This window comes from Poecilia reticulata, linkage group LG1 (assembly GCF_000633615.1).
Source record: "Poecilia reticulata strain Guanapo linkage group LG1, Guppy_female_1.0+MT, whole genome shotgun sequence".
Taxonomy (NCBI): Eukaryota; Metazoa; Chordata; class Actinopteri; order Cyprinodontiformes; family Poeciliidae; genus Poecilia; species Poecilia reticulata.
In genome coordinates, this window is record NC_024331.1 from 3,385,500 (window position 1) to 3,400,021 (window position 14,522).

A 14,522-nucleotide genomic window follows, 5' to 3' on the forward strand; every position below is an offset into this window, starting at 1 on the left:
CCCCTTCCCGGCCCGGGCCGTGGTCGGATTGTTTAGACTGACACCTTCAACCATAACGTTAGTCAGAGAAATTTGTGAGGCTTACTTGTGATAAATGCGCTTTTAACATGACTTGCAGTGGCTTGCTCACCCATGTCCGTGCATTCGGGTACTGAAGCTCGAAAGTCTTTAAAGTTGTGTTATCGACCTGTGTTGAGATAAAAGTTGAATCCATGGACTTTTTAACAGACACGTTCTCCTTTAGGTATGTGTTGTTGTATTTTGATATCTAACTAAAGTCACCTGGAGTTGTGCTGAGCTCCTACTGTTTCGGACTGCATTATATGCTTTACAACTGTTCTTAGGAGCGTAGGCCTGAGAAGTAGTTCCTTTAATTTTCCTCCAATTCCACCACTGCTTGCCAAATGATGCTGCTGCTAGTCTAGAGAAGATCTGTGAGGCAGAAGCACGGCTGGAGACCGTGGTAATGGGTGGAGCTTTGTGGTAATGGGTGGAGCTTTGTGGTAATGGGTGGAGCTTTGTAAGAGCAAGCATGTAGGCACCTCTGAATGTTTGCCATGGGATATTAGATTTTTCAAACATGCATGAAAGAATCAAAGCAACACTCCAAGTATGTTTTTGATGAGGGAATAACTATATCATGGTATAAAACTCAGAGTGGATTTTTGCATAATACTGCCCCTCTAACAAAACAATTTTATATTTTGTGGTTTAGATGTTTTGGGCATGAAATTGAAGCAGCACAGTGCCTCCACAAGTTGTTTCTTTTCTGTTGTAAAAGGTTCTAGAAATCATAGATGTGTGATGTGGCTTAAAAATATATATTTTTCATTTTATTGAACATTTATTTTTCTATTTTAATCAAACTTTTTCCACTATGCTTTTTCCCTTAAAAGAAACACAAATAACTGAAAATAATTTATAAACTGTCATTTATTTCATTTATGTCATTCCTTCTGTGAGTCGACCTGAATTCAGTTAACTAAGTAAAAGCTGTAAAACCCAAAGAGTACATTGGTGAAATAACTAAAGAGTACAAAAGCATTTGGTAAAAAAGCTACTGAACTGATCCATTTAATATTTAAAAATTACATCATCACCATAGTCTAAAGTTATTTGGAAATTTTTAAATTTTGAATACCGCAATAAAAATAATTCATATAAATAACATTACAAAATTACAAAATCAGTTCAAAAGAAACATTTTCCAACTACATTAATTTCAGTGTAAATCTTATGGAACTTTAACTAAAACTGCAAGTGTGTGTGTGTGTGTGTGTGTGTGCGCGTGTGCGTGTGTGTGTGTGTGTGTGTGTGTGCGTGTGTGCGTGTGTGTGTGTGTGCGTGCATCTGTGTCTGAACTCCTGGTTAAAACAAGCTTGCTTTTCATTCAGCGAAGCTCTTCATATTGGATAGAGAATACAAAAATGTTTTCTCAATTAAGACTTACTTTTACTCATGTAAAGGTAAAATGTATAGCTTGGTAAAAATACTTCTAAAAGTATATTTTATTCCAAAAAATGATTCAAGTAAATGTAACTCTAATGGGACAACAGTGATGGATCATTTTGAACAAAACGCTGATGTTGCCGGTCGTTTTGTACGCATGTTTTCAACCTAATGACACAGACCTATCCCATATTGAGTCAAGAAAAGCAAGCAACTGTGTTTTTAATTTTTGGGGGATTTCTTGCTGGTATTTATGACCTGTTTTGTTGGCTTGCAGGAATGGCAGAACTCCATCCAGAAGAACGCTGGACTGGCCTTCATCGAGTTGGTCAACGAAGGCAGGTAGGTCACCTCACCTCCACCTGAGGGGGTTTTCCTCCCCGTTGTCTCGTCCCACTGACTGGTGGAGATCCAGCCCCATCGGGCCTCCAGAGACCCCTGCCCCGATGGTGTGGCTGTTCAGGGCTCTGCACAACAATCAATGATCTGAGAGAGCAGGGAGGCTTTAGGTGTTTTTAGGAGGAGCGGTGAGTTCAAGGCTCCATTCAATACCTGCTCATCCCACTGGGATCAGAGGGGGGGGTGGGCGGCAGAGAGGTTAGGCAGAAGGTGACAGCAGCTCTGATTGCTGGTTCCTCAGTGACACCAGGGGAAATCACTCCTGATTTCTTGACTGTCCATCTGTCACTTTACGCCTTTCTTTCTCAGCCTTTATCTCTTTGTAATAATTTCTTCTGTCTAAACGTCTTCTGTTATTTGCCTCTAGCATAATGATTTTTGTTCCATCCTTTTCAAATAAATAAATAAACCTTCCTTCCCTCTCTGTTGCTCCTCGCTCTGCGGACGGTTTCTCACTCCCTTTCTGCCACATTTCCAGTTGGCAGGTCTTAATCCTGATTTAATCCAGCTGGATTACCAGGACAGTGCTTTGACATGGCCAATGAGGGGCTGTGATTTACTCTAACGGGTTTGCTGTTATCCACTCTGAGGTGGTGATTACTGGTCTATGTTGCTTACCTTACAGGTAAAGCTAAACCCTGTCGGTCTGTAAGTTAAATTTCTTATATTTATCCTTTACAACTTTCTGGTTTCATAGTTGTGATCTTCTAAGTTCTCGGTCATATAAAGTCTTTTAGTGTAAATCTGAACTGCAAAGTGTCTGGTTATCCAGCCTAAATTATTTTAAGTATATTGTCTTTTTTGCTGATGATGATCTTTGTCATTTTAAGTTTAAAAAAATCATTTAAACAGTTTATTAATATAACTACATGAGGCCAGTGAAAAGAAAAACCTTTAATTCTGCTCAGTTATGGAAATAAATTTGATCGCTTGCTTATTTATTTATTACACAATTATCTTAGAAATTGTTTTGAAATTACACGCAAAGGCACCAAAGAAAAAAAAAGTTGTGTTTCCTAACAGGCGTATGACCTGGAGGCTGTTACAAACTAACATTTCTTAAATTTAGGAAAATTCACACGTTTTTATTAGGTGGCACCAAATTCTGCTCAGGTCATAATGTTTCCCTCTTCTACAAGCAAAATTATAACCAAAACTAAGCTTGATTTTAATGTTGAAACAAAGTATGGAAACTGAGAAAGGGAGAAATGGGTCTGCTTGGTCAATATGGTGAGAGGTTTTTGTCAATGATGTCAGTTTTTCTGATCATTTGGAGCCACATTTGAAATGAAATTACAGATTTGATGAACTATACAGACCGTCAGTTTAATCAGCACACCTGCCACAATTCAACACACACCCGTCGTCACTGAGAGCTGGAGAGTATTTCTTTACGTGACTCACTGAGCCTTCATTATCGGTAAAAACTTAATCTGCAGAGATGATGTTGTTCAACTGCTATCTTATTTTTAGTCTCTTTAGTGTTTAATTTATATTCTTAAAGCTACAGTATGTAACTTAAAAAAATGTTCTCTGAATATTTGTTAAAACTTTCACAATGTCACGACACTATAGAACAAGACAAAATGTGAAAAATTTAAGCGCCTCCTTCCTGAGTTACTATTACTGTATGCAGACATTCGCTGCTCCTGGTCAATAACAACCAATCAGAGCCAAGAGGAGGGTCTTGGCTTTGTCAATCACTCTGATGTACACACCTTTAATACAGTAACTTTAAAACTTTTTTCTTTTTCTTCATTTTTGGTCAAATCTTTTCTGTATAAATGCAGCTGCAGAACACCACTAGCAAACTCCATCCATGCTCCAGTCAAAGTTTGGCAATAAGGTACAGAAACTAAAGCTGGAAACAAAACAGAAACTAAATGATCAGACACACATGCACTGCCAGTGAAGACGGGAGTCAGAGAAGATGAGCACTTATCCAGAATCTATTTTGTAGTAAATCTTTTTCATTTCAGACTGTTTTATTGGTGTATCTTTAAAAAAGAGTCCATCTTCAGACAGCACCCACATGTTGCGAGCATTAGCTCCAAGCTCCATAAAGGAGGTCAGTGGCTGTGGTTATTGATGGCGAGGCCCGAGTACTGCCACACAGGTTATGGAGGTGAAGGGGGCCCCGGGGCCCCTGCTGCACGGTGCTGAAACAGCAGGCTTAGGTTACAGTCGTCCTCTAGCTGCTGGACTCCCTCCCCCTCGGTCCATCCAGTCTGCCCTCCAGCTCTCCTCCCTGTCCTCTGCTCTGTTATTGTTCCACTTTGCTCAGATCTGACCTGTGCAGAGTTTCCCCTGACCCGCATGCTGGCGCGTTCACACATCACATGCGGGTTTCATCAGCGCCACTAAGGGGAGCCCGGTAGAGAACACATGTAGCAACACGGCCGGAGATCCTCCCTCTTGTCAGAGATGCATATCATTAATGAATCAATTAGCAGCGCGGCCTGGCACGGCACGCCGCCTTTTCTGCTCATTCTGCACGCTTCTTTCTGAGCATTTCATGGATGTTACCTCCCTGCTTGTTCGGCTCAGATCAGGAAATAAACCTGTTGTAAATACTCTGATGCCCAAGATAGTACATGTTTTTCCCCCAGAAACTCCTTCTTAGACACTTGGAATGTGTGGGCATGTTGCAATAACACACTTTGCTGGATGATGAATTGTCCCAAAAGTTATTGCAATAAACGATAATATTGTTGTTTTGAGACTCTGGTACAATAAGCAATAAATCAGTTGCATGATGAACTAAAAGATGCTTAATAACTTTGATTAATATTTTTTCATTTGAAATTTTGTTTAAAGACTTTATAATCCATTTGATTTATGGTATTGGCTGTGTGTGGGTTTTTATTTCCATTTTTATTGTTTTTGATCTTTTTGTTTATTTTTGGGGATATTTAAACTATCCTCCACTTCCAGAGGTAGATGTTTTACAAAATTAAAGTTTATTTATGTCTTAGAGTGTAAATTTATGTTATGCCATCGTCACTATATCACTTGAAAATGGTCTCAAAACAATAATATTACTGTTTATCGCAATAATTTCTGGAACAATTAATCGTCCAGTAAAATGTGTTATTGTGACAGATCTTTTTGAGACCATTTTCTATATAACAGTAATGGTAGAATTATACAAGTATACACCCTCTGAAACAATGATAAACATAAAATTCTAGCAAACATTTAACACTGCACCTAGAAGACATTTAAATGTCCAAAATAAGTAAACAAAACGTCAAAAAGGAGACTGAAGTGTCTGTAAGCAAAATTGTCCTTCAACAAAAACAGCTAGTTGAGACCAAGACTTTTGTCATAAATCTGAAAAAGATCATTTCCACTTGCAAAATCTTGGAAGTGGAAATAATCCAGCTTGTTTTAAATGAAAATCCGATTAGTTGATTTATTGCTTACTGCGACGGGCTTGGTGACATGAACTTTCACAACTTTACTCATGAGCGTTTCCACTCTCCCCCAGGCTTCTCAGCCACACGATGAAGGACCATCTGGTTCGCGTCGCCAACGAGGCTGAGTTCATCCTGAGCAGACAGCGGGCCGAAGACATCCATAAACATGCAGAATTTGAGGTGAGTTCACGCCGTTCTCATTCACACCTGTGGGAAGATTTATTACATCTGGAGAACGGCGGGGAATTGGACAAAACAATATGCAGAAAATTTCCAATTTTTACTGGTTTTTATATCTTATGTTACAAGCACACACCCTGATATATTTAGCTTGAATATTATGGGATAGACCAAGACGAGATGGAGCACAAATGTGAAGTGGGAGCAAAATACGGCCTTGTTTTTAGCATTTGTCAAAAGAAGCCCTATGAATAAACTTGTCTAAGCAAAAGTAAGTTTGTGCATAAAGTTCTGCAACTTAAATTACTAGTTTTATGTCAACTTAGCTGGCTGGCTTTAAAAAATATCAAATTATTCAGAATACAGATTTATGAGCGTAACCCTGCTTAAATTTGACCATACATTTATTTATTTATTCATTTTTACATATTTAAAACTGTCACCATGTCCTGACAGTGTGAGGCGGATAATCTGTGAAGAGATTTAGCTCTTCCTTTTTCTCCCCGCACTACTATTACCATCTGAAGAAATGCACCGCTCCTGACAAAAACAACCAATCAGAGTCAGGAGGAGGGTCTTGATGCTGTCAATCACTCTCATGTACATGCTGCTCAATGTTCTATAGCAGAGAAACAACTCACTGTTAAATGAAAATCGTTCATCTGCCATTATTGGTTAGCGATGCTAACTAGCCTTAGCACTCATGGCTCTGCTATAGGCTAAGCTGGGAGCAATGGGTGATGAGCGGTGCACACACGACCATGATTGACAGCTCTAAGACCCTCCTCCTGGCTCTGATTGGTTGTCTCTGACTGAGCGGTGTATTTCTCAGTTTGCATAGATTATATGTCTTATAACTATCACTGTCATGACAAAGTGATAGTTTGAACAAATATGTAAAAAACCTTAAAAAACCTTTAGTCCCAGAACAGCTTGGTGTATCCTGGAACGTCCGACAGCGTCGGGTATCAGAGTAAATGTTCAAAATGTTTGTCAGTCATGATCGGGCCCAACTATGGACTTGCATGCGTTTATGGCAGGCTGATCTAGCCATGGAAGCAGTCTAGCCAATTCTCTGACTGGCTGGAAGGACAAACACTGCAGGACCAACTCTATCCTGACCCCCGGTCTGTTCTCTGGATCTCCCCAGCATCATTTTCTGTCCTGCTGGGATCCTGTCTATTATACTCCCACTGGGGGTGTATTTTGGTAGTGGCAGGGATACGGTCCTCTACCCCCTTCCCTGACACCTCCTTTCACCAAGAACTAAGAGCTGCAGACAGAGTGGAGGGGTTCTGGTCTGGGTAAACCCACCACATCCACCCCCAGGCCTCTGCCCCCACTTTTACTGTAAGATATGTTTTTCAAAGGTTCAAGGGAAGGGCACTTTTAGATGAATCAGAGTTACTCATAACTCTTGAAAGGTAGAAATATTATGGGATGTCCTCTGGTTCTGGAAGGCCTTCATTTTCTGTTGAGGTCAGCTTTCACTTTGCTCCAGGTGGAACATTGTCTTCATTTCTCCGAGCGTTAACACAGGCTCTACTTTTCCCATTAATGGAAGTTGTGTACTTGTTTAGTGGAGGACTGTAAGATGTAATTTCCTGCCCAACAGAAAACCTTTCAGACTGAACTCAGCAGCTGTAGAGGCTGGCGGTCTGATTTGGCCTTATTGTTCCTTTCACATCCTAGTTTAACTCTCAGGGATCAGATTAGTTATTCACCTGAGCCAACACAATATTCTCAGTAGTAGATTATTGTGTTGGGTTAAACTAAGCACAACCTCAGTCCTTCCATTGGACCATAGAGGAAGCATAGCAGGCAGGCTCAGCTAATCACATGAAGTTGATTTGTTGGTCTGTAAAAGTATGGGTTACTATGGAGAAGAAAGTTGTTTACACAACGTCAAGAGAAGCAGCTGTTGCTGCTCATCGGTTTGGGAAGAGTCATCTAGCATCAATCAGTCAATGTTCCTAGAGCTCTGTCTGACTCTGTAGGCCTCGGATTTAAATTTCTCACAGGAGCGTTAGAAAAAGGAACAAATCTCAGGTTTTTAGAAAGGTTTAGACATGCATGGAGTGTGTGGTCTGGTTTCTAATGTTTCTCTGTGAAGCTTTCACCAACTCTGTACTGTCTTTAATAGCAGAAGTAAGAACGTCAAAATGATGAATCATTTATCTCAGCGGCACAGGCGACATCATACTGGGTGTTTGAGAGGCAGCCGGACGTAGTAATGGTATTAGCAGTTAATTGTACATCAAGACAATTATTGCCCCCCCCTTAAGCTGTCACTAGAGTCTGATAGAAGTGGAGGTCTGGTTTTGGTCTCAGAAGGTCTGATCTTGATCTCAAAAGGTTTGGTCTCGGAAACTCTGGTCTTCGTTTTGGTCTCGAAAGGCTTGGTTTTGGAAGGTTTAGTCTTGGTCTCAGAAGGACTGGTCTTGGTCTTGGAAAGTCCGGTCTTTCTAGACTTCCCAAGTCTTCCGATATCAATACTTTCCAATACTTTGGTATTGGAAGGTTTGGCCTTGGTTTCAGAAGGCCCGTTCTTGGTCTTGATCTTGGAAGGCTTGGTTGTGGTCTTAGAAGGTCTGGTGTTGTGTCCACTTCTGCTGTTCAGGCATATTTGAACGTAGACCTGAAAACAATGCAGTCCCAAAACTTCTGTTGTGTTTGTTGCTCTAAAGCTGCAGCATAAAGCTGAAAGAAGGTTCATATATTTTCTCCCATTTTTTTACGTTGGGTTGTAAGTTTTAGCTCAGTGTTTCATCCCTAATCAGATACCCAGCAGAGCTTGTCCCAAACTATGTTTCACAATTGAATTCCCCACTTAAATGCAGTTGCTCCTCTGTGACCTCTGAGGAGAAGTGAGCCGCTGATAAGTCTTGCTGGGTTATTGCCGTATTGATTTTTGCCTCCATACAGGCTGTGTTTGAGCCTGCCGAAGCCAACGCTTTCATTTTGCTCTGCCACAATAAAAATAACAGACCAATGAAACCCTCCACCCCCAATCCCACTGAGGGTGGGGGTGGAAGGGTTTCAAAATAAATTTCAGCTATGTCGCACTTTTAAAAGCATTGTCTCTGTAAACGCGTTGCAGAAACACAGACTCTGTTATTACGTTTCCTGCCTTTCAACTCGGCCTCGCCGGCGGACATTCCCCCTGCCGCACAGGAAGTGATGCGGCCTCGGACGTCGGCGTGCCAGAGAGCCAGATGTTATACAACAAGCAACACATTTCACCAAGAAAATAATTCAAAACATTAAAACAAATTTATGTTTGTTGTCAGATTCCATATCCTTGAAGGCGATGATAGAGGGGCCTTTTGATTTAGACTGTTTTGCCTCTGAGACCTAACATATGCTTTTCTCCTCTCTTCCTCGCCGACTCTTGCCCGTCTCCTCCTCACACTCTCCTCGCTCTCTGCGGACCAGAATTGAGTTATCTTTGGCCCTTAGAGTAAGTTATTACAGTGGGCTCAGGGTGAAACAGAGATGAAGATAACTAGGGCCAAATCCAATTACCTTTTAGGGTTCTCTATCTAATAGGATCCTTAATGTGAAGGAGATCTGCAGATCGGACGCTCTGCCGCGGCTCGGCGAATGATAGACGGGCATCTTGCACAGAGGGAGAGAAAAGACGGAGCCCGAGAGATGGAAAGGAATGGAGAGAAATCGAACTCCCTTTTTTTATGGGGGTTGTTCATTAGGGATGAAATGTGGCGGGCTCAGGGGCACGAGGGCAGATAAGACGGTTCAGATAGGGGAAGAGTGAGCAAGACCCAAGTCATTTCTATTCTTCCTCGCCGTGCTGTTCCTTTCTGCTGAGCCTCATCCTTTTCTCATGTAGCCCGTTGATTCATCTCCTGCTGCTATACGGAGTAATCGAATTGACTGTTGGAGAGACCCTGAAAGCCAGATGATAGCAGCTAATTACTGCTCTCCGCCTCAATGTTTCCTCCGCTGGCCTCGTAAAACGAGCCGGGGCCGCCTCCCCGTGTTAATGACATTAACATTGAGCTGAAGCTTGTTATGTTGTGTTAGCGTGGTCTAGCTTCAACCATCAGACAAAAGACAGCCTGGACGTTGTGCTGTGGTATAGAGTTCTCCAAGGAGAAAGTGCTTAGCATTTAGTTAACGGCTCTTCCATTGCATGCAGGACTGGAGAGGCTGTGAGGAGAAAGGTGCCGCTTTAAGAGTTTGGAAGACTTCCTTATCGTCACACTAAAGTTAAACTTCTTTCACAGATTAACTTTTATTTTCAGCACATCACAGGAGCAGTAATATGTGTTTTTCAGCCACATAGTGCCAATTTACAACTTCAGATGTTATAAAATTGCTGTATATATCAAATATGACTTAAAAGAAATTTGATTTCACAGTTTGACGCCTTGAAATTGGGCCTCTGTCTCTTTAAAAACTCCACCTTCAGGAAGTCATCACAACATGGCTCCTCTATTCACCCTTTAACAATGTTTTTACCAGCGTTGCTCTGAGAAGTAGTTCCTATAATGAGCTCAACAGATGCTCAGTTCCACCAGGTGTTTGCTAATTGAGCTGGCTAGTCTGAAGGAGCTGAGTGAGTGAGGGAGTTGTGGGTGAGGAGTTCTCTGTGAGGCAGAAGGAGCTGCACCTCAAAGGTCACAGTTGAATGGTTGCCATGGAGATTAAAGGATTTCTTAAACATGCATGAAAGAACCAAAGCAACAATAGGTATTTTTTTGGTGAGGAAATAATGTTATAACATGATGTAAAGCTCAAAAAGCTAAATTTTACATGATACCTCTCCTTTAGCTAGGCCACTCAAAAGACTTTTAGTTACTTTGAGACATAAGAAGTGTAAAAGCTCAATTCAAACCTAAATAATAATTTTGGACTACACTGTACATTTGTCAGTATTTCTTCAGCTAATTTTGCACAATTCCTTTGCATGGATGATTTATGGATTTCTTTTTATACTAAAATGATGACCAATAAGATAATACGAAGTATAAAAACTGAATTTATCGGCTGAACAGAGGTGTGGCTCCAACACGGCCCCATAGAGAGAGAGCGTCTCGGCTCCCAGAGACTATTTTCACCACATTAAACTGATGGCAGCTCCCAGACTGATAGCTGCCACCTACTGTAGCTGGCTGTCATGTAGTTGTCTCAGCTGTAATGTAGTCTGTCAGCAGGGCCGGGCGCCCCACCGTCCCATTATGGGCAAAATCTGTTGTCAGGAAGAACGAGAGAGGAAGAGAACAGCAACATGCCTTTTCCCAAGATTGTGCTGTGGAGAAAAAAAAAAAAGAAAGTGAGAAACTTTACATATTAGAACAATACGGTTCGAATTTGTCGGATTATTCCAGCAGGTTCAGCTCCACACTGCTGTATTGGAGATAGGGAGGGAAAGTAGGTTACAGAGGGTTGTTGGGGAGCCGCAGTCTCAGGCCTGCTGTCTTGTCAACATAATGAAGTCCCCAGGTACCTCCTGTACTGGTCCCATCATTATGTGTGACCAGCTAAGCCCAAAATATGACTCCTCTCCGCTGCTGCCTCTGCTTCTCTTTTGTCACTGCTCAGACGTTCTCTGAAGGTGAGCCTGCAGTGCTGGATCAAAGTGAAACATTGAGCTTCTTGAGGCTTTGTCTGTGTTTTGCATCATGTTCTTTTCCACGTTCTTATCTGTACTTGGTCTGTGTTAAACCTTTTCTACTGTTTAGTTGGAGTAGGAAATCCTACTGGGTATTTTTGGTTTAGTTTCTAGTGCCGATGTCTTGGTACACTTAAAATACGACAAAACTATTCAGCAAGAAATAGGAGCTTGTTTTAAGTCAATACTTCTTTCATTTTGATGAAAAATTATAGGCTATAAGTGAAATAATCTGCCAGTGGAACGAGAAATTTTAGTTTATTATATGGGTAAAATGTCTTGTAGCTTATAACTAGAGATGCATCCATCCAATATTAATATCTGTATCAATCCCAATACCGACAAAAATTCTAGATTGGGTATTGATGACGATGTGTCTGATCGATGAGCAGATCTATTCAGTCTTATTCTGTGCTTTGCTTTTGAGCGACATCAGGATTTTTTGTTTTTTACTTCATATCTATAATTCCTAATTACATTTTCTGAACCATTTGAGGTTTATTGCAGCTTTTTTTTTTTTTTCTTTTTTTTTTTTTAACATTTTTTACCAACTTCAACTTATTGTTTTTGTCAGTTTCAGTTTCTTTACTATTTATTTTCCACTGGCTTTTCTACTCCTAATATCACTGTCTGAACAGATTAAACTTGGTTTTACATGTTGTTCAAGCTTGTGAAGCTGCTTGTTTATTAAAGTGTGCTGTACTGGTGCAGTTATCAAATAAATTAGTAATTCAGTACATTTATGTCTGCGCTTAAAAAAGAAACTTAAGTCAAGTCAGCTCTGCTTTCTTGTACTTGATCAGTATCAGTTGATAATAAACCTCATGTGTAGCAATCGGAAGTAAAAAAAAAGTGGATTATGCATCCGTAGTTATTTTTCATGAATACTAAGGAATAATCGACTTAACCAAGGTCCTATATCTTGCTGAAAAGTTACTTGTAAGTTACTTTTCTCTTATTTCAAGTGTTCTAAGACATTTGCACTAGAAACTAGACCAAACATACTTGGTCAGGTTTTGTTTCGGACTCTGTTGCAGCCTACATTCACTGCTGCAGCTCTGTAATGTCAGCTCTGTAATGTCACTTTAATTCCTCCCTCAGTCCATTTGTCGTCTGCAGAAGATGATTCTCATTGGTTTTTTTGTGATGCCTGACCTTCAAACACAGCTCGAGTTATTTTGCAAAAGGCGGCACTGCAGACAAACTTAGCGACAGGAGGGCGCGGTCCTGCAGAGACAGGGACGTTTCCTACGCAGCGAAGATGAAGAGGCCTGCAGCCGTGCATGGTGACCGGTCCATTACAGATGGACCAGACGGGAGGAGGAGGGAGTCGCTTTGATAAGTGTAGTGGCTGCGTTAACCTTGATGGCCACTAACATCGGGGGCTGTTGCAAGCAGAAGGGATATGTTTCAACTGGATTAGATTTTTTTTTTCTTCTGACACAAGAGAAGGAAAAAAAAAATCAATACTTGGGGAGCACTGGATGACAGGGGCATCATTTCAGAATTGAAGTAGCTGTCAGACATTGTCATTTGCTGACTTTTGTTCGCCATTGTACTTTTAAGCCCTCATTTTTCTCCCCCTCCTCTCCCTTTCACTCGCATCTTCCCCGAGCCCATTGTCTGAATTCCCCCGGTGACGTTTTATGTTGCAATTTGAAAACTCGAGGGCAAGAGATCAAGTGCAAGAGAAGCTCTCTGAAACCAATTGGACTTGTTCAGAATGTACTTTTGCTTAGCGAGCCCCCCCCCCCCCAACAACTCAAACCCCCATCCTCCTTTCTCATTTCGTCCTCTTGTCTCCCCAGACCTCCATTGTGCTCCGGGAGGAATTTATTTGTTCTGCATTTGCATTCTCTGATACTAGACAAGGACAAGCGTGATGGGTCGCCTTCTTCTGGACGCGTTCTCTGCCCGTTTGTAAATGAAACCCTCAGGGAGTGCTTGTCGACGGACGGGAGAAATGGGAGAGCCTGGTAGAGCGATAGACGAACCTCTGAAAGCTTCCAGCCCAGATGTGCCACCATTGTCAGGAGGTTGCAAGTCGAGCACTTTAATAACGCCTCTGCTGTTTTCCTTCTTCCTTCCACTTTTAGACGCTCAGACATCCACTCCGTCAGGGTTGTGGCGCAGTAATTCCTCTAGACCTTTTTCTGTCACTCTAATTCATAAACACAGGGCTGATATCTTGTAATGAGCTTCCTTTCTGTGAGTGGGTTAACACCGGTTAACCCACTCACATCACAGAGGAAAAGAGACACGTTATCACATAACAAGTTCAGTGCTAAACCCCAGATTTCATTTTTTTCCTGTACTGATCCGTAGTTTTCAAAGTGTGGCAGAGCTATCTGCCAGCCCACTCAGAGAAAATCACCAATGCCCCTCTCATCACTAGCTCATTTTACATTACAGATGTGAGGAAAAATTCGTAAATAAAAAACCTAATTAAAATTGCACCTGAATAAGCTCGTTCGCGTGATCTGCCGAGGCATCATCCTCCAACTACATCCTATGCTGTCTTGTTTTTCATGGTTTGCGCCAGTGGCAACATCCAGTTGTTGATCATGTGATCCATATAGTGCAAAAAAGTGTTTCCATTCCAGTTTGGCAATGGAAACACTTTGATAAGGCCAAAAAAAAAAAAATCAAAACCTGATATTAGTGCCAAAACTTTGTATCAAGCAGGTTGTTTTGAAATGGGCAGGTTTCTATTAAGCAAATTTATTTTTGAAATGTCAAATTTGCATCTTATAGTCAATGGAGACGCAGCTGCTTGTTTGCAACATCAGACAATGAAGTGTTAGAAAAAACTGGACGGGAAAATATAAGCTATACTAAGCTAGCTGTATACCTAGCCTAAGCTAACTATACAGGCTATATAGTTAGCTAAAGCTAGCTATATAACTTAAGTTCAGGTTGCTAGCCTGAGCTAGCTATACAAAATAGCTAGTACAGTAATGAGAGGGATTCTGAAAGGTGTGTAAAATCCCTGTCCTGATAGCTGTCTAGTTTCTCCCTGCACCAGATAGCTTTTTCTCATCAAGTTATAATCAATTCTATAATTCCCATGGTCTGCTGCTGGCCTTTGCTCTCATGTCTCCCCCCTGACTTTGCTCTTTCTATTGTGACAAATAAAGGTGTATTTTAAATATATGAAAAACAATATTGAGCACAATTTACATACTGTAGCTATAATCCTTGTGATGATTATTGTTCCCTCCTCTCTCCAGTCACCTCATTTCTTCTTCAAAACTCCACAACACATTTATATTTGTTTAATTGTTTTTTAACCTCGAATGGATTGTGGGAGACGCGACTGGGGCGTAAGTGACTCGATTAATGCCAGTCATTATAATTTTGTCTTCACCAAGCTGTCTCCCACAGTAGAGTGGGCTTCCGCGCAGCAGCACGACCCTGTCAGCCAGGCTGTGTAATGGGAG

General features: G+C 41.2%; 1 protein-coding gene across 1 annotated transcript in view; it reads left to right on the forward strand.

The window, feature by feature from the left end:
- Nucleotides 1-14,522, forward strand: part of lrba (LPS-responsive vesicle trafficking, beach and anchor containing) — a 233,103-nt gene that overhangs the window by 90,838 nt on the left and 127,743 nt on the right. The window contains exons 34-35 of the mRNA XM_008405468.2: nucleotides 1,727-1,791; nucleotides 5,339-5,447. Of these exons, the coding sequence (XP_008403690.1) occupies nucleotides 1,727-1,791; nucleotides 5,339-5,447 (174 nt within the window). The remainder of the gene's footprint in view (nucleotides 1-1,726; nucleotides 1,792-5,338; nucleotides 5,448-14,522) is intronic.